Here is a 24,747-nt window from a genome sequence, read left to right as displayed (position 1 = left end):
TTTAAAGATTCTTTTGATCTTTCCACTTTTTATATTTTATGATTTTTTAGAATTTTAGAAAAAACCCGAAACTAAAAAATAAATCAACTTCATTCAAGAATAAGGATGAAGTAGTTGATTTGCAAATACAAACTTAGCAAGAGATTTTAAGTACTCCTGGTCATAAGTGAAAGTATAATTAATTCGGAATATGGGAACAGTTATTCAGTTTATCAATTGAAAATTTGGGTCATTGAAAATTTGGTAGTGTTATTGTTAGTGTTATTATAACCAGTATTATTATTTTTAAATAAACCTGTCTATTGCAGAATTAGATTTGGTCAGTGCACCGCAGAATTTAATCAGTTCTCTCATACTTTTGGTCAAGAGTACACTGTTTCGAAATTTTATTGAGATGATTTCATCAGCTTCCAGTTCGATCGGAGGTAGTTCCACCTATCCAAGCTGATTTTTATTTATCCTTTTTTGAAGTTATTGGCCCATAGCTTGTAAATCTGGAGATTGCCTTTTGTTCACTTTATTAATAACGTCAAAATACAGTAATCACAAAAGTATCTAACACTGTGGAATTCAATATTTCTTCGTTAAAAGAATAAAAAGCGAAGATTGTTTGAAATGCAAAAATTTAGTTAGTAGGCATCACGGATTAACATGGACTAATGAGAATAGTTAAAATGTTTTTTTCGGCTTCGCCATGAATTCCTCAAATATATCAGCTGCGTTATTCGGCATGGGATTGGTGATTTCCGCATTTTCGAGAAGACTTTCAAATGTAATCTGGAAAAATATTACTACAATTACTACGAAAATTATCTAAGTTCAAACCTTGCTGAAGAAAATTTTGGCTTCCGGGTCTTGTCTAAACACACATTCGCGTGGGAGTTTTTTCTGAAAACAAAGACACAAATTACTCATCATAGCTCTTAAGTGTTAGGGCTAGTTTGTGAATCACAGGCCCAATTTGCCCTCATAATTCTAATTCTGGTCCAGAAAGAACGTGGCTAGTCTGATTGATTAGAAATGCAAACAAATTGCTCATCTAAATCTAGTACGCTAGGTGGTCTGCTCACGAAACGAACGTCTGCCCTCGGGTGGCGAACCACTTTTTTGTGGAAAACACACTACCGCGTTCTCCTGTTTTCAATCGTTTTCTATCAAAGAGCAAGAGTAGTTCAGTGTGCTCAAACAATGCTTTTTTTCTAAACGTTCTTCTCACAACTAAGTTCCTCTCCGCAAAACAAACGCAATTGTGTTTTGGGTTTGAGCAGCAAGCGGGTTATTGCAAATCGTTACAGAATTCTCAAAACCTACCTCTTTACAAACCGCAGCAGAATGCTTCGCATCAACAAACGTTTCTTCAAAGATCCATTGATCTTGAAGTCTTCCATCCTCCAGGACAGTAGTCGAAGTCACAAATGCTCCTAAAAAGTGAAAGTACAGACTACAATCGTACTTTTCGCCGCATACCTGGGCGATAGCGATCTTGAAGGTTCACACGGAAGTCCAAACTATTCAAATCCTTCATGATTCCAACACCGGTGGCTTTGAGAATAGCTTCCTTGAGGCACCAATAGCGGTAGAACATTGTCATTTTCATGGCTTCGGTTGGCTGCGAGCGCATCATTCGGAGCTCTTCAGGAGATGCAGATTTGGCCATCGAGTTGATGTATTCGTCGGCGGTTTTGTTGTTTCCTAAATTTTAACAGCATTTATATAGGTATTGCAGGGTTTTAAAACTATTTAAAAATGGAAATATCACTCACTTTCATTATCCAATCTCATGACATCAACTCCAACTTTGGAAGAGCAACTGCTGGCGAAAGCAACGTAATCTCCCTGAAACAAATTTCATATCGCAAACTTATTAAGAAACCATGAGATAATGAGAATGCCTACCGTTTTGGCGCGGGAATATCTCGTAGCGAAGGCACCTAAATCTCTCTTCGCCGCATGTTCTCTCTGATGCCACTACTTTCGCGCCACAAAGTAGGCATTCTCATAAACTCATGGTTACTTAATATATGACCGTTTTTTTTTTGTTATTAACCTTAGTATATAAGTGTAGGTAATTTGGGATAGTTTTGATTAGCCAATGGTTTCTAGGAGGGTGACATTTCTCGCGAATTCCCCAAAAGCATTCAAGAATTTTAAAAAATAAATCTTTAAATTTTACAGTTAAACACCCTTTAAGCTTAACTAGCCTTGCAGACCTAGAAAACTCACTTGATGAGAAACGTTCAGCCCAAAAGTAGTGTCTGCTGGAACTGCCAAAAACGGTTTTCCTCTCTCAGTTCTCTCAAACCGGATGGTATTCCATGGTTCTCCACTAAACTTCTGAGCAGAGTGACGAAGCAAAAGTCTTCCGAAAAGACAAGCAAGAGCATCTTCGCGATGTCTGAACTCTGGGATTCGTTGGAATTCCTCCTCAGTTATGCTTTGCACAGCTTTCCGGAACAGTTTTTCGAACTAAAATTAGTTTTCAATCCATTTAGGAAATTTACGATTTATGAACTCACATCATCTCTGTCGAATGCGGCTTGCAAACTGATCACCCAACGATTGCATTTGCAGTTTTTACTGAAAATTTGTATTAGTATTTTGAGGAAAAATTTTAAAGTATTTTGTAAAAGACATCCTTATTTGACAATGTTCAGTGTCTGATTGTTTTGCAATTTTTTCAAAATGTAAGCACTTTATCGATAAATCGTTTTTTTGCTTCTTTTCAAATAAAAAATATGATATTCCTCAAATTAATAATAGTGACAGTTTAAAAAATTTTTAATCGGGTAAACTAAACTGTCCAATCATTTCATATTAATTGGGATATACGATCACATTGTTCCGTTTTTGATGCAATTGGCGAACTTACTAGCATAATAAATACGGTAGTTTGGGTAATGCCTCAAAACCTCCATATGTTGTATGTTTTTTTCTAAAATTGACATACAAAATGTAGTTCCACAACAAGCTAATGTTGAATAATTTTGCAATTATTTTTTTTTTCTAATAGAAAACGCCATGAAAAGTTCAAAAAAAATCATTGTCAATTTCCGAAAAAAAAGTTTGACTTATTTCTAAATTTTGACTCTTTTTATTCGAAAACATTTTGGGAGAACAAACTACAGGTAGTCGATTTGAAGCATTGTTGTTTACTTATAAAAAATAAAAAATTCAAACGGTTTGCGCTAACATCTCTGCCACTTTTTTTTAAAATTACGAACCTCTAGAAATAGATGTCAAATGAGAAAATAGTTTCTTCGGGACCAGACCGTTTTGATTTTTTTTTTCAATTTTTTCACTAACTCTAGTTTACAGAAATTTCCTAATCTATTTTAGAAATAAAAATCGATAAACTCACTGTTCTCCCATCTTTTTCTTCAAGTCCCGGCTGCCAACAAACGAGTAGGATGAATTGTTTGATGGTGGTGGATGAAAGAGAGGAAGAGGACAGTGTGACCTTGCAGCGAATTGGACGAAGAAATGGACGGTTCGCAATGCCAAACAGGAGGACACTAGAAATATGGGCCAATCTAGATAAGTGCCTTCACTAAGGCCTAATCGAACAGCCGATCAGACAGCCTCCTCCTGCTGGAAGGGCGGAAAAATGTGAAAATTGATAGAAAGTTCTTCTTTTTATTTTTGGAAAAGGGCAAAGATTGGGAGACTAAAAATAAAAAGGAACTATAATAACAATGCACTTGTTCTTGCAAACTGCTTTGAAATATGAAATGTCAAAACAGAAATAACATGAAAAAACTATTTATAAATTGGCAGCTTTTGAAGTTCACGTGAAAATTCATAAAAGTTTGAAAATTAAAGTTTTAAAATCTTGTGTTTCTTGAAATATAATTTTTAATTCATTCTACAAATATAAACGCTGCAACTTCTACAAAGTTGCTGCAGATTTCTGAAATTTTAAAAATTTTTATAACCTCTTCGGTAGCCGTTCTATAAAATATAACATCTTCTAGAACAAACAATCAAGTTTTAATATTCGTTTTATGTGTATTTTATTATGAAAAAAAAGCAAAACAGAGTCAAATCAATGATTAATATCTTCGTGGAGTTTACTGGCAACTCTCTGAAGAGTTTGGATCTTTTTCTCGTGTTTTTGAAGCAAATCGCTGGATTGTTCCATGTACTTCATAACGCTGGATTTGAAAGTACGGAACTGAGTTGACCACATGCGGAATGTCTCGGCTGAAATATTGATGGTTAGCCTTGTTTGAATTTGACATATTTGATATTTAGAATCATAGATACTTCTAGAATATTATAGAGAGCTTTTTTGTTATTCTAAAGCTCTTGGAACTTTAAAAACAGCGAATGGATTTGTCCTAGCTCTAAAAAGACTTTAGAACTTTATTTTTAAATTTTGTATTAGATATACTTTTAATAGTTTTAGAAGCTTTTGAAACACATCAACAACTTCTTGAGCTCACAAAAGTTTCAGACGTATTAAACAATTTCTAGGCGCTTTTAAAACATTTCAAAATAAATGTTTGATTTTTCTAGAATTTGTTGAAACGTTTTGAAACATTCTGGAATTAATTTTTTCATTCTAGACAATTAAAAATATTTGCTAGTTTGAGGAACTTCTTCGAAAAGTTTTACAATTGTTATCTGTTTTCTACAAAAATGTATGCAACTGAATACGTCAAACAACTATTAATTTTGCTAAAATATATTTCACAGTTTTCTGCTCAAAAACAAATTCTCGTCAAAATGTGTACCTTGATCTCTTTGAACTTTTGCAAGCGACGACAACGTATCCATGCTTCCCATCACTTCGTCCTTCTTAACAGGCATATCAGGCATTTCATGACTTTCATGATCCTCGTGCTCTTCTGAAGATGGAGTAGTAGTCAATGCTTGTTGGCTGCGAACTCTCTCCTTGAAGATTCTGCTCGGTCTTGCCTCCTGAAGCATACCAATTTAAAACTTTAACAATTCCTATTGTGATATTAAAAAAACTTACAAATGCCACTGCAGCTGCAACGAAAAACAAGACAATCAAAATCTTGTTCATTCTCGATATGAGAAAATAGCTCAGCGAGCCGAGCTTTTATAGATTTTTCTTCATCTTCAATATCTTACACCCACATGCAATGTTTTATTGAATTGTGAAAAAACAAACAATATTGAAAGAATTCGAACAATAGGAAAACAGAAAAAAAGAAACCCGGAACGTTAGAGCTTACCTATTGCAATGAGTAAAATCAAAAAATCACAAGTATCCCCCATTTGACAAAAAGAAAAAGGCAACGACACCTGTTAAATTGGTTTTTTTGGGTTGAGAGGTTGAGAGAAGGCAAGCAAGAACTATTGAAAAGTATAATAATTTAAAAATGATACATTATGTTATGAAATAAAACTAATAGAATCGTTTTCTTTGCCGCTCATTCTTCTTCTGGAAGTAGACAAAACCGAATCCAAGTCCTCCGACAAGAACAATAACCCCCACAATCACCAAAGCGATCGTTCCACCCCATCCAAGGCTAGATGGTCGTGCGTCGTCAGTGTGATCTCTTGGTGAAGCGGTGAATTGAGCATGGGGCACAACGTTGCGACGATCAGCCTGGAAGTATTCATATTGTTGATATAAGGTAACAAAAATGATAATTATATGTTACCAAGTTAGTAATTTTTACTAGTGTAAGTTTGCCTATTGAATCATGAACTATTAAACTATTGAATCAAACCATGGCAAAGGGGCACCGTCCGACATGTGCCGGGTTTACACGCTTTCTAGCGGCATTCATGCAGGCGCCGAAATTTGGTCCAAACACCAAGGCTTTGTTTACGCGCCACATTGCTACCCTTTAGTATAGCTTTTGAGTTTTGCGGCCAGTGAAAAGGGCCAGTTGACACTTGAAAAGTAAGATGAAATTTAGGAAAGATATGTCTTTGCAACTGGGTTCTTATCATTTAAAATTGTTATGTCATCAAACAAATTTTTTTTGTTTCAGTTTTTTAAACGGGCAAAATTTAAGTTTTTTTTAATCAACGCTTGCTTCCAAGCTTCCAAGAATTTTCACTTCAAACAAGGATCGAACTCCAATAACGAACACCTACCTCTCCAACACGCTCAACATGAGCAAACTCCTGCTCGAACATTTTCAAGGACACAACGTCATGAGCATCGGACAAGTCTCCCGTTGCGGCACTGACTCCGATGTAATATCCGGTTGGCAATTGCACATTGTTCACGCTCATACACAAATTCCATATTCCTTTGTTCTCAATGTCAGAGAAAATCTGAAATAGAGCAGCTATAGTTGTTATTTTACTCAGGTTTAACATACCGAAAGAGTGTCTCCAACATATCTGATAAGAACTTGAGTGTCATGATCCTTATTACGAAACTTGGCAGTACATCCAGTATTTTCTCCTCCGAGCTGAGTATGGGTACCGTCTTTGTCGTGGTCATAGTGAAGACTGCCGTCAGAAACCATTGCAGAAATGAATGGATGACCGTGCTGCAATCATAAGCGGATATTTAAAAACTTCTAAAGTCGAAATTTTGATTTAATCTAATTCGGTAATTTTCATACCTGATGTGGCCCATTATGATTACTATAAGTGTCCAAAAACACAGCCAATCCACGGAAGTAATCCTTTCCACCGAACACTGGTCCCAAAATGTTTGGCTCCGACGTGTACCAAATTGCCATACCATCTCCGAACAAATCTCCAGTGCTTCCAGTAACCTTGAATGAGACTTGGAGCTCCCAGTCGCGTGACCACACTGGCTAAAATTTTTAAAAGTTACGCAATGTATAAAAGTAAAAAATGTTACTTGAGTGTTCCATAGTGCTCCAGCTTTACTTTGCTCATCGGCGGTCAGTCGGATTTGGTTGGAAGAGACGAAAGTGCTGCCAATAATGTTCCAATTTGGAATATCAGCCCCGGAACCTGAAAATCGAAAATTTTTCAGTGGAGAATGTAGTCATATCTTTATAATGTTGGTATAAACTACCACCTGAAAGTTGAGTTTCTAATTTTGAAAAACAAGTTGGTATATCTACTGATGTTTTAGCTAAGTTGCTTCTGATACAGACTTTTTTTATTGAGATATAACTTTTTGAATAATTAAATGTGCTCACCTGTGTATGGTTTAATAAGCGAATGCTCTCTTTTGTAGTAGCCCCGGAACTCGTGAACAGTCTGTCCGTTGATGTTTTCGGCGAGAATTTCCGCTGCTGTTGGAGCAGTGCCAGGCGGGTCTTGTGCGACGACTAGGGAGAGAAACCCAAGGGCGATGATTGTTTTCATTATCCTGAAAAAAAAAACATTTAGTTTAAAATATTCGGATCAAAGCTTTTGAACCAGAAAATTGAAATTTTTAATTAAAAACTAGAGAAAACTCCGCGGAAAAGAAGTCTAAATAATGTTTTAAAATTAAAAAATCAAAAATATTAGAGTTCTTCAAAACAAAATCAATTCCGCTAGAAAAACATGATGAAATCGCAAAAACTACGCGAAATCCATTAGCACCAGTGAAAAACAATCGAAAGTGTGTAAAATACGTGGTAATCGAGGGGGGAGACGAGGTGAGCAAACGCGCTCCACCGGACAGCTGCAGGGGGGTCGCCGAAACGAGTGTCACCGTACTCGGACTGCAAACACGATGCTGCGTATCTTATGCACTGCTGTAGTATTTTGCGTGCCCCCCACTGACGACGGGGCAATGCACGTCGCGTTTATTGTCCGACTCTTTTAGTCTGCCTTCTTCGAATCTGCCTACTTTTTGTTGCCTGTTTTCCACTGTAATAGTTTAAATTAAATTGTTCTTTTTTTTTCAGAAAAATGAAATTCTCACTCTTCGCCCTACTTTTTGTAGTGGTCAGCTGCGTTGATGTAGGAACTCAGACCAGGGTTTGTAATTTTTTCTTGTTTTTGTAAAATTTAAAACTTGTTTTTTAAATTCAAATTTCAACAATTTCCAGGATGCCTTCATCCTTGCCCACAAGCAGCCACTCTCCACATATGCCGTGGAGAACATGGACTTTGTCTTGGAATACGGACTCTACAACGTCGGAGACAAGCCAGCGCAGAAGGTAAATATCGTCTTTCTATTTTTTACAAAGAACATTTATCTTATCTCCAGGTCACCATCGACGATCGTCACTCGTTCCCAACCAACTCGTTCGACATCGTCAAGGGACTTCTCTTCGTGCACTTCGAGCAGATCCCAGCCGGAAGCAACGTGACCCACTCAGTTGTCATCCGCCCAAGAGCCTTCGGATTCTTCAACTACACCGCCGCCCAGGTCACTTACTACACCGACAACGAGAACCATCACGTCACCCTTACCAACACTCCTGGAGAAGGTTGGTTATTTGAAATTTTGTAGTTTTTGTTGGAGGCGGTTGAGAAGCACCAAAAAATCATTAATCTGGGTTTTCCTGTGCTGTTTAACAATCAAATGAATTTCCAGGATACATCTACCGCCAACGCGAGTACGACAGACGATTTGCTCCAAAGTACACCTACTTCCTCGTCTTCTTCCTCATCGTCGCCCCAACCACTCTCGGATCCTTCCTTCTCTTCCAACAATCAAAGGCTCGCTTCCCAAATGTTATCAAGAAGAAGTCTACTTAAGGAAATGCTCCTTCGTTGTTTTTTAAGTTATTGTAATTTTATCAAAATGTTCATTTTTCCTTTTTGCATTGCCCATGCGGGTTCTTTTTTCTTTTCAAAACCATCGAATGACTGCCCATCGGGCACTAATTCAACTTTTTTATCCCATCCGTCTTGAGTTTTGTGTTATTCCAACAAACTGGTCTGTTAAAAACGTTTCTTTTTCTTTGTTTGGGTTACAAATAAATTATAAACTTGATATAAACTTGATTGTAAATTTGAAAAAGCCATTGTCAATCAAAAAAAGTGTTGAACGCTCGGGAATTTAAAACTAATCCTGAAAAGGACTTTTTAGACAATTAATAATTAATTAGCTAAGGAGTGGCATTGGAAATTTCCTCCACTTTGTCTCCAATAAGAAATAGTGTTGGACCTAAACAAAACATTTTGTTAGTTACAACATTTTAGTTACATTTTAGTTTTAGTTTTAGTTACAACAACATATTGGTGCAACTTCAATTTTCATTCGAATTTGTAACATTGTATCAAAGCTCTAAGTAATATAAAATAATTTATTTGTTTATCTTTTCATTTAATTCAATAAAATGAAAATCTCCTTCTGAATAGGGAAAACTGAAAGATCAAACATTGGAAATGAATAGTTGAATGCGTTTTTCATTGTTGAGAACTCGTCCTCTAGCCTTGCTCAATTCTTCTTTCGTGTCATTGATTTCTTTTTGTAAGTTTGCGATGATGTTGTAGAGTCTACTGCTGTCTCCGAATCCTGCCGCTTTTTTGTTCTGATCCTCTTGCTCATTCCGTCGCTGCTCACTTCTCCATCGCTCCAGTTCTTTAATCATTGATTCGATGTCGTCCTGAAAAATATATTTTTTATAACGAATGTAATGTCAAAAAATTGATTTTATGTGTAAAATAGTACTTACGTGCACTGAAATTAAATATAAAAAAAACCCCAATTAAAAAATGTTGATTAAAAAAAATTCACGATATGCATAAGCTGTCAAAGTAAAGTAGTGCAAAGGTAGTGAGAAAATACGGTATGTATCAATACATCATCCAAAACAACTTTCATTTGAAAGCCCTAGCATCTTCCGTTGTCTGTATAAATTCGTAGGAGCCCGGAAAATTTCGGGCATTTCCAAGTTTTTCAAACTGTCTGAAATTCATTAAACTCACATTTGCAAAATCAAAAAGCCTTGCTAGCGGATAAGCAGATCTTGTTAAATCCTGAAGCTTCTCCTGCAGTTGCTTCATCTTTTCTCTTTCAACTGTCATAATTTTATCAGCATCGGACTCTTCAACCTGATCCTGTCCTCCTCCATCTTCAATTTCAGCCTTCGTCTCCATGATTTTTTGCACCAAAGCTCCTCTATCTTCTTCATCAACTAAATCTTCAATTCTAGCGGTTCTATCACCATCTTCCTCGTCATTTTCCATTATAAAATTGCTATCGTCTTCGGTTTCCACTTTTGGAGCATCGCTGATGATTTCCGATTTGAGTTCGACTACCTAAAGTGGTATCAAAATTGAATTAATAAACTGATTAACAATGTTATTACCACTTGTGGCGTTGAGTCAACAGTCGCAATTTGTTTCTTTTTCAGTTTTGGAGGCGCTGGCCTTGAAGCCGCGGTTCCGGGTCTTCCCATTGATGTCATAGGTCTACCACCTCCAGCACCAGTCATTGGTCTGGAATTTTCTATGTCAAAAGCTGATTAAACTGTGTGTATCATCATCTCAATCTCAGTGTAAATTTCACTTTGACAACTTATTCTAGAATTTGAAAAAATGTTGGTCAAAGAAGGAGTAAACCAACAATGTTGAAGCCAAAAATTTGCCGGATAATTCAATTTCAGAAAATTATTTAAGTGTGCACTACATTTTTTAAAATGAACTGAAGATAAACCCAATCCGTAAGAGGTTACCTTATCAACGGGGGTCTATCTTCGGGCTTGATCATTCTCGGGCTCTCACCCATCCCACTATCATCAGTTTTCAAGGGTGACGTCACTGGCTGTTGGATCAGTAGTGATTGAGCTGACAAATCAGTTTCCATATTTGATATAACAGTTGGTTCAGAAATCTCATGATCGTCATAACCCTCATCTCCATTCTCATTGTTCGGAGTATCCGGTGCATCTCCATTCACAGCAATCATTGAGTCTTGTCGTTTAAAATGCCGTTCACTCGGGTCTTTTTTGCTCTTTTTGGGTTTTTCGTCTGTTGTGCTCTTTTCCTTCTTTTTCTCCTTGCTGGACTTTTCGCTTGACTTTTCGCTAGACCTGTCACTAGACTTATGCCGTTCTTTTGAACTCGAAGACTTTTTCTTCTTCTCTTTCTCTTCTGCAGATTTTTTCTTCTCCGATTTTTCCTTCTCTTCATGCGTTTCCTTAAAATGATAAAACTGAGTTTATGGGGAAACAAATATTTAAAAGTGCACTCTACCTTCTTACTGCTACGTTTTTTAGTAGTTGACTTCTCTTCTTCATCTCCCTTTTTGTCCTCTTTCTTTACTTTTTTCTTCTTTTTCTCCTCTCCGGTACCATTCCTTGAATTGAAACTCGTAGCATTTGTTCCCAACATTTGCAGCATCTGAATAAATGTAAAAGGTAAAAAAAGCACTAAGAACTGAGACGAGCGAAAGCAATGGCTAACTTGGTGTAGCACTGACCAATCTGGTAATGCACTGACCAAGTTGAAAACGGCTTAAATACTTTATCTTACTATTAAGCATATTTTTATCACAAAAAATCAGAAAATTTAAATAGAAAAAATGATTAGGGCACTAATTTAGTTTGATATAATTTACGGAAGAAATCGAATTTTTTTTTTAAGTTAAAAAAAAATTTCTGATTGACCAGATTTTTTAAAATTTGATTGAAGCGACTTCACATCGAATTGTAAATTCTGTTTAAAATTCTGCGCCTTCTTTTTTCATTACAGATATTTCTTGTTAATAGAATGTAAACTCACTTTGTTGGTTTCTTCCGCGTCCTTCCCCGATATTATTTTGGCGGCTTTGACGTTTTTGAGACTTCCGTCATCTAGAATCTTGATCAGCTTGTCAAGAAAGGCAGTTTTGGTGTTTTTGTCGTTGCCAGCGGACTTTATTTCATCGTCGGTGAAGTCAGTCTGTTAAAATGAAAATTTAGCGAAAATTTATGCGCTGACCAAGTTGGCACAGCACTGAGTAACTTGGCACAGCACTGACCAAAAACTTCGCATCACTGACAAACGAAAACTTTAAAACTAAAGTTGGGCACTGGTTTTTTCTCTTTTTTTCTCATACCACATTACATTTCTTAAAATCTACATTTTCGCGCATAATTTTTTATTATGAATAAAATTTTCAAATACCCACCTTCAAATACCCCGTAGACTTTATCACATTGCTAACTATATCAACAATAAATTTGAATGGTGGTCGTGAAAGCAGTTGATCAGTTAGTTGTGGTTTTTGAATTACTTTCTCAAGAATTTCCCGAGTTTCCTCAACGCTCATCGCACTTTTACTGCAAAAATCTCATTACAAGTTGCGAAAAACATGAAATACATGAAAAACAATATTAAGGTGAAAAATGCTGACAAAAAAGAGGAATGAAACAGCGGTAATACACGCAAGAGAGAGAGAGCACGCTAATATCAGGTGGCGCTGTGTGGCGAGTTGTTGAGGCAGGGGGCACGTTGTCATGGAGACCACCTTACGCGCAAAGAGTGCGTGAGACGATGAGAGCAGCAGAATAATGTGTCTTAGTTGAGGTATTTTGTGACTGATTACAATTCTTTAATTTTCGCACAATATATTGTATTTTTTTCTGATTATATAATACGTCAGAAAAATGGGTGAAAACAAAGAAGAAAGTAGACTGGAATGTTATAAATGGTGGTCAAATTGCGACCAGTACAAGAAATCGTGGAAAATTTTGTTTTTAGCAGATTTACATATATTATGAAAATCACATCGAAACTTTTAGGAAAACAATCTTCATCTAACAATATAATTTTTTCATTGACTCGTTCTTAGCTCTATAAAAACAAAGTAGAAGCTTCTCATGTAGATCAAAAATTATGATTTAATGTTCAGAGGTTTCCCGCGATTGTGGAAATCAAATAGAAATAATCCTTTATTTAAATATACACTGTTTTTATTTGATAAAAACATAAACAAATTGTTTATAAGCCGAATGCTAACATTTATTGTAGAGATATGTTTAAATTTATAATTTCCTGTTTAATATTGAGGTACTTATAACTTTCGTTTAAAAAAAAACATAAGTTCCAAAATCTAGAATAGTAGGCAAAAACGTGAAATAGGCTATATGAACGAAACGTAAAAAATGTCATTTGTTTAAGGCAGCTGAAATTGAATATGACGTCATTTGTAGTAGGCGTTAGAAAAATATATAGTTACAAGTATACTAGACTACTTATTTAAAAAAAAACAAACTAATTTGGTCAATAATTCTAATTTTTATTTATCTTTTTATATGGACAAACATAATAATACAATCCATTTTTTTTTCTACTTTCTTGTGGTTATGGGTATTTAGATTGTCCCATCTTAGGTTGACCTCTGGAAATTAGGGCGCCACATGGCTTTAATGCTTTGACGCCACGATGATTTTTTAAATGAAAATTGCACTATGTAAAAATTTGTGACGTCATATTTTATGAATTTTTGAATCCACGTATTGCCACGATTTCAGAGACCAACAAAAAAAGGGAACACGCTAATTACTCGTGTGTGCTACGTTGTGGTCTACTTTTCAGGATTATTGGATTTTATTGAATAGTACATTTCAGCACGTTTCAAAAATTGAAGAAAAAAACCGAGAAAAGTCCGTTTTCAGTAATGAAAATTCAATTAAAAAATGAAATTTGAATCGCCATGAATTTTTAGAAAAATTTCCAGAAGGTCCATTATTTTTTAGAAAGAGGTTCATTTTTGAAAAATATTTGAAAACTTTCTGTATATAGAAAACTATCAACAAAATATAAAGAAATCAATCACAATAAGCATATATATGTACAAAAAACAATAAGATTGAATTTCCGCAAAACATCATTCGCGCGCGAAACTAACTCAAATTCGGGTATGTACATTCAGCCATAATTGTCAATGTGAACGGGGGTTTCCCGTTTTTCTTATATTATATTTCCCAGCTTCAGCACCTGAAATAAATTGTTTGATATTTTCTTCGTTGAAGAGACTTCATATTTGAAATTACATATTGAATATCCAAAATCTTCGGAAACCCCCAGAAGAGAAAAAAAAGGTGCGAGACAACACTTTTTTTTTGCAAGTATATTCGTTAAAAAATTATTATTCTCATGTATAAATTCAGTAGTTTCCTAATGAGCAGCCACGCTGAATTGGCATTCAAAAGCTGAAAACTTTTGAAAAATTTATAACGTACAACTATATACCGTATTTCCTCTATTAGTCCTGCAGCTTCTATTAGTCTTGCACCCCCTACGAGCAATGCGAAAATTAATTTTGCAAGCAAGACTAATAGAGAAATTACGGTAGTTATTATATTTGGTACTTGTGTATCACTTGTTCCCCTAAATGTTTACAATGAATAACATTCCAACATTCTATAATGGTCAATTGACACTTCAAATAATTTCAATTTGACTGATGGAGCATTTGAAAAAAAAAGAATAAATAAACTGTGAATAAATAGCTTATAATTTTGTCTAAGTACACTTATAATGTTCCAAAATGACCAAGTATCATAATAAAAATACCAAAAAAATTTAGATTTGTCATAATTTCCGGTCAAAATTTTTCACAAATTACCAAAATTATAAAAAGTATGAGCTTTTGAGGAAATCCAAAGAAATTTCAAATGCTCCGACCCCTACAATGTTTTAATACAAATAATAAAAACAAAATTAAAGTATAAAACAAGTAAAAAATAAATTTGTTTTTGTCACTTTTTGTCACTTTTTGACAATAAATAAAAAAATTTCAAAAATTTTTTGGAGAGTTTCAAATGATATTTGGTCATTTTGGCACCATTGGAGTAGTTTTTAACAGTTTCCCCACTGGCGCTGCTCTACCTTTAAAATAAAAAAAACTTCAATTGCATATTTGTGAGTAGTTCTTTCATTTTTTTTTTTAATTTTGATGTCGATCATGTCAGTATATAAACGTTTGCTTTATAGGTACTTGAGTATGTAAAACACATTATTTAAAATTTTGAAACCTGAATTTTTTTTTCAAATACAAAGCTTCCACAAAAACTGCCGCTTCAATTCTCCATGTGAAAAACGATACAAAAAGTGTTCCCACATTTATAAGTTGGACAAATTGGGAATTTGGTATCCCATAATAACAAACTTATATGTTTTGTCGTGTATATCTCTCTGTTTTTCTCTCCCTCTATTGATTTGGAACTCAGTCTTCACTTCTTTGCTTCGTCCTCCCTCTCTTGCCATCCATTCGTTTCACTCCTCTCAAAAATAGCAGCGAGGGGGCGAAACAGAAAAGGGAAAAGAGAATGAGAAGGAATACACATGCACACACATACACACGTCTCTTCTCTCATCGGCCTCCTATGCCCCTTTTTGGTCTACACACTTCTCCATCACATGGGGGGGGGGGGGGGGGGGGCTCTTGCACCTCCACTGCTTCATTCTGTTCTTCCTCTTTTTTCCTCCCTTTTTCCTCTCTTTCTTCCCACGACATCCAATATTTTAGCTTTTTTATTATTGTGATTTGTTGCTTAATCTTATAGTTTCATTTTTATATAAACTCAAATTCCAGTCAAATGAAGTCCAAATTTAAAGTCAGAAAATATGTTCTGATTTTCTTGCGAAATGCTCCTTTTTTACATTCTTCCCCAATGGAAAAGTGCGTTTGACACACGTTCCGGCCATCAATTATTCTTTCGAACCCAACGTCATCTTTTTTTAACAAATCGCAATTTTTGACGTCACTCGTTTTTTTATAATTTAAGGTTTTAGATGAGACTAATAATATGTAAAATTTAAAAACAAAGCATAGACTAGCAATTATAAATAACTCAACTGTTAAGTATATTGAAATTTTGTATAATATAACTTGGAAAAAGTATGTGATGTGGTTATATGTTGTGAATTTTATTTAAATAATTTTAAACAAATTTTGAGATTATTGTATTAAGAAAAAATGTAATGTATTCTCTAACAATTTTTCACAAAATTAATTTCTTCTGTTCCGTTTTGTGAAAATTGCAAAAAAAACCTTTATAGTTTATTCTGAAATATATAGTTTATACACTCAAAATTTCTAGAAATTATCTGTCTAGTTTCTGAAATTTAAAAAAAAGTAATATTTTACTATTATGAAATTTTATATTAAACCTTACTTAAAATTTCGTTTGTAATCTATCATGTAAACAGTTACACAACAAATATTTGAAAAATTAAAATAACTACCTCTTATTGTTTCTATTTTTTTAAATTAAAAAAAAAAACTTTTTTAGAGCATACTTTTTTTTCTTCATTTTGTATCTTGGATTTTTTTTCTAACTTTTTCAAAATTTGTCCAGGCTTGCACCAATGTACCTATCCTAATAAAAAATGAATGACAAAGAAAAAGAGATATGCCCTCGTCTGATTGACTTTCTGGTTGTCGTAGGAAAGCGAAACCGTACTAGAGGAGCCAGTCAAAGCAGCCCGGATGCCACTACAGACACCACAGTCACATATCCTGAAATTCTAAGACGGTACCCAACCGATGATCATAAAGATTTTATATTGCCAACTGATGTCACTGTGTTTTGCCAACCGGAAGGATGTACTACTACGAGTGAGTCGTTTTGTTTGAAATGCCATTTCAAAAAAAAAATTAATATTACACTTCATAATTTAATTTGGTCTTCATGGAGAATTGTTCCCCTAAAAAATATTCAAAAAAATTACCATGTCATGGTTCACTTTTTTTGAGATTGAGGAATGTTGTTTTTCTATATTTTGAAATATTTGTTTTTTTCAACCCAGAGGTGAACTTTTTATCACAACCTTACAAATATTTAGAATACATATGTTCCAGGTGCACGTCTACGCAAAAATGCACGGAATGATCCACAATTTTTTGTGTTCATGCTGACGGAAAAGGACTCTGCAAAAGTTCGATATGGAATCTGCCTTAATTTTTACCAATCTTTCGACAGACGCTCAACTCCTAAAGATGAAATCAAGAAGGTTCCAGATGATGCTCACCACAAAAAGTATGTTATCTTTTTGTCTTCTTTAATTCTCTGTGGTAATATTTCTATAATACTAAAAAATTTGCAATTCAGACGCGACTCCCACGTCTCATTGACGAGTCTCTGCTTTATTTCACACCATCCCTTCGTTTCAATTTTTCATCAAGTACTTCTTCTTCTCAAGCGCATCATTGACAGCAGCAATCACAGAGCCGCACAGCGGACTGGGCTCAAGTGAGTATTTTTGTGAAGGAGGCGATCGTCATGAATTCTATATTTACAGAGACGTCGTTTGGGCAATACTTACAGGTCATTATAATGAGCCAATTGTACCGGAGGTGATGAAGGAAATTAAGGAGATTGAGACATGGATCTTAATGTTGTTAAGCTCCCCAGTGCCTGTTCCAGGAAAAACCAAAGTTCAAATTGAGGCAAGAAAATGTTTTAAATTGATCTAGAATTATATAGATTCTTCCAATACATTTTAAATTCCAAAAAATATATTAGACCTTGAAATCCAATTTCGCAAAACCTAGCCACATTTTACTACTTATGTCTACAGGTTCTATGTATTAAATTATTAGATGCCTAGTAACTGTTCTACAGAACATTTTTTTCAGGTGATGCCTATGGATCTGTCACAAGTTTTTGAGTTTGCCCTTCCGGATCATACCAGATTCACACTAATCGACTTCCCATTGCACATTCCGTTTGAAATCCTCGGTATCGACATGGCTCTTCGTGTTTTGACCGCAGCAATGCTGGAGTTTAAGGTAATTTTTGAACTAAAAACTTTTTTTTTCACAAAGGTTAACATTATTCAGATTGTTATTCAATCCCGAAACTACAACGCTGTAAGCATGTGCATACTCTCCATAGTAGCACTTTTATACCCACTGGAATACATGTTTCCTGTCATACCTCTCCTGCCAGCTTACATGCCATCCGCCGAGCAGCTTCTTCTTGCTCCGACTCCGTTTTTGATTGGTGTCCCTTCATCGTTTTTCCATCATCGCAAAATTAGAGAGCTCCCGTCAGATGTCATTCTCGTTGACTTGGACACAAATTGTCTACAGGTTCCAGATGATTTATACATCCCCGATCTTCCTGAACCAGACGCCACACATTTGAAAGTGAGCTGATTATTTAAAAAAAAACGACGTCCTTTTTCGAATATATTTTGTAGCATATTGATAGTTTCGTATGTTGGTGGTTAATCTCAAAAACTAGCATTTTCAGGAACGTCTGAAAAATGCCATTAACAAAATGACTACTATGACTGTGGACAATGAGACCAGCGTGACAGATGCAGATTTTGGAATCGACATTGACAGTGTCGATGTAGCATGTCGAGTTGCAATGGTATATGATATTTTTCAAACCTATCTGAATAAAGCATCATTGTCCAGGTTCAATTCTTCAACTCGGCCAATGTTTTCGGAAACTTCAGTGAACATACCAGAACCCTCCGGCTTTACCCCAGGCCAGTGGTGTCGTTGCAAACGGACTCATTTCTTCGAAGTCGTCCGCAATGCACACAATTGATCACTGACCTGTGTCGAACTCAAGCAGTGGAATATTTTGCAGAATGTTGTCTTTGTCCCAAAAATGAGACGTTTGTTAGAGTGCAAGCGGGAATTGAGAGTGCCGAGCAAGTTGGCGATAAACCGAAGTGGTTCAGCGAATCACTCATGCCTGTTCATTTTATGGTAAGTCCGGTTTCTTGTAGACCCAATTATAGTACAAGTATTTGCTTCAGGTGTACCCCAACAATTCCACATTAGACTCTGCCATTCGTGTGTACAACGCTGAAATTGATAATGATGACTATGAAGATGATAGTGCAACTTCTACGGAAAACTCCAATAGCATTGATGATTTGGTATTTGATGAAAACCAAGTTACAGGTAATTTAAGGTTATATACTTTATTTTGTTGCACAACCCATTTTGTTCAGATGCCGGAGGAGAAGTCACCAAACCACTCGCCGAAGTAAATTACATTTACAAAGAGCCAATGACATTAGAACTCCCACAAAGCGAGAGTGTCGTGTCAATTGACAGCTCATTGAGCAGTGGAAGGAGTAGTCCGGACTCTTCACTTTCCACGTCAGCAGTTGATAGTGAAGCGGACTTTGCAAGACTTGCAGATAATTTAGCACTAAAATCTAATTCTCAAGGAGCATTCTCGTTTGATCATGGGAGCGATTCTGAGTATGAATCTACTCCAGTGTCACAAAGAAGAAAGACAATTCATAATCCTGGAAGTGATGCTTCCGATACACCTACTAGTAGGGGTTCTATTAAATCTGGATTAAGAATGAAAGTGAGTAGTGATTTGCTTTAAAAAATTAGGTTCGGTATTCAGAACATTAAAGCTGTAAATAAATTCAAAATTGTTCAAATATGATTTGTAGGGACTCACCACACTAACGGACTCTGGTGAGAAAGTGTTAGGACCTTCGTTAATGAATGCAATCAACGGATACGCGGAGAAAAGTCAAAGTGTTTTCAGTCAAGTAATCAACAAAACTGCTCCAAAGGCTCAGGCGCTCAAAGAGCGAACAATGAAGCCCCTTGCAAATAGAATTGAACAAAGTCAGCACATTGTGAGATCAAAAACCCAGCCGAATCCGACAAGTCAACAAACTGCAAATCAGCAGAGGTACAGAAAATTACAATTTGAAAAAAACTGAAATCTACATAAAACAGCGGATTAAAAACTATATAATATGTTTCAGCAAGAATCAGCAAACCGTGAAAGAATTCTGCGATCAAGCGTTAGTGGGACAGAGCGTCGGAATGTTTTCTGCTCCAAAATTGAAGCGGCTGATGGAGGATGAAAGTCTTCGAGAACTTGTCTGCTCGAAATTAAATCTGGGGTTAGAAGTCAAACTATCAGAAGATGAATATGTCAAAGAAGTGGTAAGAGGGAGGGGTGAATATTATTTTTTCATGAGTTCCCTTTTACTTTCAGCAATTGACAAAAGGCCAGTTCAAAGCATATGTGAAAATCCTTAAAGCGTGTCTGGAAGGAATCGAGGTGTCATTCAACACTCCTGGATGTTGCGGGTTTGCTAGTGTATTCCATGTTCTTGAAATTGCTCACACACATTACTGGGCGATGGGTGGAGGAGAGGTTATAACACCAAGCAGTTCTGCTCCAAGCACGGTTGGTTTTAGATTGAAATTTTGCAAAATAATATAAAACATTTGAAAATTATATTTAATCATATTTGTGGGCATGTTCTAGGAAGTGCGACCTACCCCGCTAGGCGGCAGGGGGCTAGTGAACTCACAGATTTACAAAATTAATTTGCTAAAAAATTGTCTTCAGATGACAACACCCTCCGAACACTCAAATGACATTCTCAAAGAATCTAGACCAAAACTTCCCGCCTCTACAATTGATCTCCGTACTCCAACCAAACCGCTTGGACAAAACGTCACACCAACATCGACTAATAATCATGAAATTGCACAATCCACTCGTTCGCCAGCCTTACCACCACCAGTCCCTCCACGTGAAGCTCCACCAATTCCAAAAAGAAATCCACCTCCTCTAGGAGCTCCACCAAAAGTGCCCGAAGGAGCGAGGGCTCCACCTCCATTACCACCGAGACCAAAAGTTAAAACAACAGCGGTAGATGAAACTCCGCAAAATCTTGTGCCAAACAACCAACCTGCACAACCAAGCTCTCCGAGTTTTCTTGCTGATGCTGATGAACAGACGAAACCACTTTTGAAACCAGCACCACCAACAACACTACCTGTTGGGAAACAAGAACCTTGCAAAGTGCTTCCAACTCCAAATGAGCCAGTGAGACATTATATCTATCAAGAATTAATATGTAAGTCAAATTTCAAATTTTCTTGTATTACGATTACATTTTTCAGTGGCAGTTCAACATCAAATTTGGCAAAATCTACAGTTCTGGGAAAACGCATTTGTGGATCTTGTTGCGCAGGAACGCGAAATCGTCGGAATGGACCAAGAGCCATCGGAAATGATTGACAGGTAAAAATTGAGTTCTAAAAATTAGGTAAAAGTTTGAAAATCAGGTACTCCGCGTTAAACGATTCCGAAAAAAAGCGCCTTGAATTGGAAGAAGATCGTCTTCTTTCGACTTTACTTCACAATATGACTGCGTACATGATTATGTGTGGAACCGGACAAAAGGCTCTTCAGCAAAAAGTTCGGCGACTTCTAGGAAAAGCTCACATTGGTTTAGTTTGCTCAAAAGAAATAAATAAGCTGCTTGATGAATTGCCGTCAACACAAGGCAACTTCATTCCACTCAAGCCACTTGGAAGCCGGCTAGTGCAGAAACAATCGTTCACAGTGTGTCCTGGACAAAGCTCAGATGGTCAGATGATGTTTATGGAGGTGCGTGATTTTTCGATGAGCTTTTAGAAAAATGCATTATGCGATTTTCGGATGTCAAATACACCTGTGTGCAATACTACATCTCCGTATATTGAGAGCCACGAGAGCCACGAGAGCCTGGCCACGATCAGTAGCAGTAGCAATAGAAATATAATTTCGGCGATTCGCCGCAACTTATTCACCAATTTTAGCAACTTAACCGGCAACTTTACTCTCCAGCAACTTTTTAACCAAGTTCAACCAATTCTAAGAAGTTTTTCGGTGCAAATGTTTGGGGCCATCCACGACTTGAACCAATTTCACCCAACTTTAACAATTTTTAAACCAAATTTTAGCAACCTTTGCACTTGGCATTTCTAAAGTTGCGAAAGTTGGTGAATAAGATGCTGCGAATTGCCGAGTAATGAAATAGTATAGCGGATTGAAAAAAGGTGATAATAGAAATCAGCATGCGTTCTCTTCAGTTTTTCACGCGTTGACACCATTTTGGTATAATTTATACGTTCACTCACATTAAAATAATATCATTTTTCTTGTGGGATTTATATTTGCCCAAACAACAAGTGCTAGGTCGAATAGAACAATTCATGGGTCTTCCAACCTTCAGATTGCCTAACCTGATGCTTTGTGTCAGGATAACGTGAACTGGTAATTCAATTCTAGGCGGGTGACCGTTAACGTTTTCTGAACGTGAAACGTTTAACAAAACCCAAAAGCGTGCATTCTGAATGTCACCTTGATATGAATTCATGCTAAATTTATTCTTCAGGTTTGCGATGATGCAGTTGTCCTCCGATCAATAACCGGTGCGGCAACTGAGCGTTGGTGGTACGAGCGTCTTGTGAATATCACATACTCGCCGAAAACAAAGATTCTTTGTCTTTGGAGACGACATGACGATAAAGTGCATATGCATAAATTCCACACGAAAAAGTGCCGAGAACTTTATCAATGTATGAAGGCAGCAATGGAAAGAGCGGCTGCACGAGGAAAAGTGAATGTTGAGGGAAGAGCCCTGGGAGGAGAGTTTCCAGTTCATGACACTGAAACTAATCAAGGCGGATTGCTACAAGTAAGTTTGGAAAAAAAAACAATTCCTTGTTCCTTTGCAATAACAATCCGCTCGTGCAACAACTTTTGTCCCTTTGAATTTAAATTTTGCAAAAAGAGGATAAATTTAAAAATTGCTATTTGGTCAGAAAAATATGATCAAAGTCTGTAGCAAATGAATTGGTGACAATGACAAACTATGCCTATTGGTTACTATTTCATTATAAAGAGCATTTTTTAAATTTTAGTTGTTAGTTCTAACATAATTTCTGAATAAGGTTCACCGGCACTACAATTAAAGAAAACGTATAGAAAGCATTTTTACAGGTACGTTGTGACGGGGTTGCTGTTATTTTTGCCCACAACCAAATATTTATTGGGCTGTCTAATATTAAGAAATGCAACACATTTGGCGGGAATGTTTTTCTTTTGGAAGAATTTGGTACGAGCACTCTAACAAATCAGTAATTTCAATAAAAATCAATATTACAGACCGCAAAAAAGGAGAAATTATTCAGAGACGCTACTTTTCACAAATGGTAGGTTATTAATCTTATTGCATCGCACTATAGCTGCACTTCTAACAAGTTTTGTTTGAACTTTCTTTTCTAAACGATCACTAACATTCACCTACCCTTAATCTATATGTATTGTGATGTTCTGGCTGAGTGTTTACAGGCAGTGGACATTGCATGGGCGATGCATCGTGTATTTAGTGTGCAGTTTGCGATTTCTTGCCAAAAAGACACCAATTGATGTTGTTCCATAACTTCTGCTACTTCGATGCGAGAAATTGAAATCATATCATGTATTTCGTGTATTCGGTTTTCTTCAATTATTCCCCCCAATCACTAACTTTTCTTCACTATGTGTAATTTTTTAATTGATTTAAAAATGAGGTGTCACTAAAGGGGCTTTGGTTCAAAGTTGCTTTAAATGACATTATATTCTGAATATAGAACAGTATTACATTAGTTTTAATGTAATCCGACAACAAAAACAATTGATAGTGAGACACTTTTGTAATTATGTACCCGCGGTGATATTTTGTGGGTTCCATACTTACCAAAGTAACCAGCTGCGTAGATCTACAAGAATTGCGGGAATTTAGACGTAGACTCAACTGATTCTGCATGGTTAAGAACGTGCTAATATCACATTTTTTGGGGGAAAATTCCAGCATCTTTTGTAGATCAAACCGTAATGGGACAGCCTGACACCACGTATGGCAACCTATTTTTCTAGAAATGTAAAGTTAAAACCTTTTACTGAAAAAAAAAACCAATGAAAAACGTACGCAACGTCATATAACAGACAAGTGAGGTTGCTACGAGTTTCAGATTCAAGTAAAACTTTTTTTACGTGTTTTTCTCAGAATGTTACAAAATGTATTTCAGTTTTAGTGAGAATTTTGTTTTAGAAAAACTCGTCATTCTTATTTATTCGCCTCGTGCTAGGTCCTAGGTATATGTAGGCATAGGTATAGGTCCCAGGTCCTAGCATTGACTCGTAACCAAAATTTTGCCTGTTAAAACTGTCTCAAGCAATTTAACATAATATCCCTTAAGTGACATATTTTTAAAACTTTTTGGTTTTGTGTTTGTCTTTCAAAAGAGTATTGGTTTCTTGGAAGCATATGTTTATGAGGCCAACTGTGAAACAGTATAGCCGAAAATAGAGTTTGAAGTGAGATTTTAAAAAATTGTAATTTTAAAACTGATACCTGACATCTTCTGGGTTCGGCTACTAGTTGTGTTTATTGCATACAACCGTGACGAGCCGCGGAATCCGGAAATTGTCACGTGTCATTAGATATTTAACCATGTAAATCTTGTTTGATTTTCCAACATTTTTATTTTTTCCTCAAAAGTTATCATTTCAATTGTATTATATTTTTAGAGCATCTCTCATAATTGTATTGTTGCTTTATTACTACTGCTGTACATACCAAAGCATGCTTTGATTGTGGTCATGTGATGATGATTGGTGCTTTTCACGACTACGACTACATAAATCCCCCGTAAATTTACAGGCAGATCAGATTTGCTATGCAGTTCTGTGCGTCTTCTCCCTAGCAGCTGCTGGACACAAAAAGGAAGAGCATAGTAAATAAATTTGAACTTTTTTCTTTTTATTCTTGTTTTCCTCGATTTCTTAGAAATGTAGATATTTGAATTTTAATTAATTTATACAGATACACATAACATAATATAAAACACTCACATTTGACTTTATGACAGTGCAATTTTAGTCATGTTCTTTCTTCTTTTTCCTTTTTTGTCGTTTTCTCCGTTTTTTTTTGCTTGACTTGCTTTGAGTTTACATTCTATCCAGGCCAACTTCTTTTGTCTTCATTTCGTTTCTTCTCAAAATTGTCATAGAGCCTAGTAGGTCGTGTTTCAATTATTTATTGGCAATAAATTAATCAAAATTTTTACATGTTTTGTTGTCGTTCATGTAGTGAGTTATTCTTAATAAAGCAGCAAACAAATGTTTCAGGATCAAGGGT

General features: G+C 35.9%; 6 protein-coding genes and 1 non-coding gene across 8 annotated transcripts; 3 read left to right on the top strand and 4 right to left on the bottom strand.

Annotated features, from left to right (window-relative positions):
• Positions 1-503: 503 nt before the first annotated feature.
• Positions 504-3,399, bottom strand: T04G9.4 (L-aminoadipate-semialdehyde dehydrogenase-phosphopantetheinyl transferase). Its single transcript, NM_075752.8, has 8 exons — positions 3,359-3,399; positions 2,517-2,577; positions 2,224-2,466; positions 1,764-1,836; positions 1,468-1,692; positions 1,312-1,421; positions 826-888; positions 504-777 (listed from the first exon to the last, which is right to left on the bottom strand). The coding sequence occupies exons 1-8, from the start codon at positions 3,367-3,369 to the stop codon at positions 670-672; spliced, it is 894 nt and encodes a 297-aa protein (NP_508153.1). The 5' UTR covers positions 3,370-3,399; the 3' UTR covers positions 504-669.
• T04G9.8 lies at positions 985-1,183 on the top strand. The gene has a single exon (NR_070358.1). It is a non-coding gene; the product is annotated as an Unclassified non-coding RNA T04G9.8 (non-coding RNA).
• Positions 3,400-3,992: 593 nt separating the features above from the next.
• Positions 3,993-5,038, bottom strand: T04G9.7 (DUF148 domain-containing protein). Its single transcript, NM_075751.10, has 3 exons — positions 4,979-5,038; positions 4,734-4,920; positions 3,993-4,200 (listed from the first exon to the last, which is right to left on the bottom strand). The coding sequence occupies exons 1-3, from the start codon at positions 5,027-5,029 to the stop codon at positions 4,043-4,045; spliced, it is 396 nt and encodes a 131-aa protein (NP_508152.2). The 5' UTR covers positions 5,030-5,038; the 3' UTR covers positions 3,993-4,042.
• A 60-nt stretch (positions 5,039-5,098) lies between these two features.
• On the bottom strand, positions 5,099-7,279 carry ile-2 (L-type lectin-like domain-containing protein). Its single transcript, NM_075750.8, has 6 exons — positions 7,107-7,279; positions 6,800-6,915; positions 6,555-6,752; positions 6,306-6,479; positions 6,076-6,258; positions 5,099-5,578 (listed from the first exon to the last, which is right to left on the bottom strand). The coding sequence occupies exons 1-6, from the start codon at positions 7,273-7,275 to the stop codon at positions 5,375-5,377; spliced, it is 1,044 nt and encodes a 347-aa protein (NP_508151.1). The 5' UTR covers positions 7,276-7,279; the 3' UTR covers positions 5,099-5,374.
• A 526-nt stretch (positions 7,280-7,805) lies between these two features.
• trap-2 (Translocon-associated protein subunit beta) lies at positions 7,806-8,852 on the top strand. The gene is made up of 4 exons (NM_075749.8): positions 7,806-7,878; positions 7,950-8,060; positions 8,111-8,333; positions 8,441-8,852. The coding sequence occupies exons 1-4, from the start codon at positions 7,810-7,812 to the stop codon at positions 8,602-8,604; spliced, it is 567 nt and encodes a 188-aa protein (NP_508150.1). The 5' UTR covers positions 7,806-7,809; the 3' UTR covers positions 8,605-8,852.
• A 283-nt stretch (positions 8,853-9,135) lies between these two features.
• On the bottom strand, positions 9,136-12,123 carry dyf-11 (TRAF3-interacting protein 1). Its single transcript, NM_075748.5, has 7 exons — positions 11,966-12,123; positions 11,578-11,736; positions 11,050-11,196; positions 10,530-10,993; positions 10,164-10,293; positions 9,781-10,113; positions 9,136-9,458 (listed from the first exon to the last, which is right to left on the bottom strand). Exons 1-7 carry the CDS (start codon positions 12,104-12,106, stop codon positions 9,225-9,227), a joined length of 1,608 nt encoding a protein of 535 aa, NP_508149.1. The 5' UTR covers positions 12,107-12,123; the 3' UTR covers positions 9,136-9,224.
• Positions 12,124-16,140: 4,017 nt separating this feature from the next.
• aex-3 (MAP kinase-activating death domain protein) lies at positions 16,141-24,672 on the top strand. 2 transcript variants are annotated; one of them, NM_001029171.7, is made up of 20 exons: positions 16,141-16,402; positions 16,646-16,823; positions 16,896-17,036; positions 17,086-17,233; positions 17,423-17,575; positions 17,627-17,935; positions 18,042-18,164; positions 18,212-18,511; positions 18,562-18,709; positions 18,760-19,127; positions 19,219-19,466; positions 19,543-19,726; positions 19,779-19,973; positions 20,139-20,652; positions 20,699-20,819; positions 20,864-21,188; positions 21,958-22,260; positions 22,566-22,680; positions 22,731-22,777; positions 22,917-23,241. In NM_001029171.7, the coding sequence occupies exons 1-20, from the start codon at positions 16,174-16,176 to the stop codon at positions 22,992-22,994; spliced, it is 4,227 nt and encodes a 1,408-aa protein (NP_001024342.1). In that variant the 5' UTR covers positions 16,141-16,173; the 3' UTR covers positions 22,995-23,241. The 2 variants fall into 2 exon arrangements, with proteins under 2 accessions (NP_001024342.1, NP_741710.1); NM_171618.6 differs by lacking the exon at positions 22,917-23,241 and adding an exon at positions 24,271-24,672 and having other exon boundaries at positions 16,143-16,402.
• Positions 24,673-24,747: the final 75 nt, after the last annotated feature.

Source organism: Caenorhabditis elegans, chromosome X (assembly GCF_000002985.6).
Source record: "Caenorhabditis elegans chromosome X".
In the NCBI taxonomy this organism is placed as follows: Eukaryota; Metazoa; Nematoda; class Chromadorea; order Rhabditida; family Rhabditidae; genus Caenorhabditis; species Caenorhabditis elegans.
Note: the sequence above shows the minus strand (reverse complement) of the source record. Positions and strands in the feature narration are given on the sequence as shown.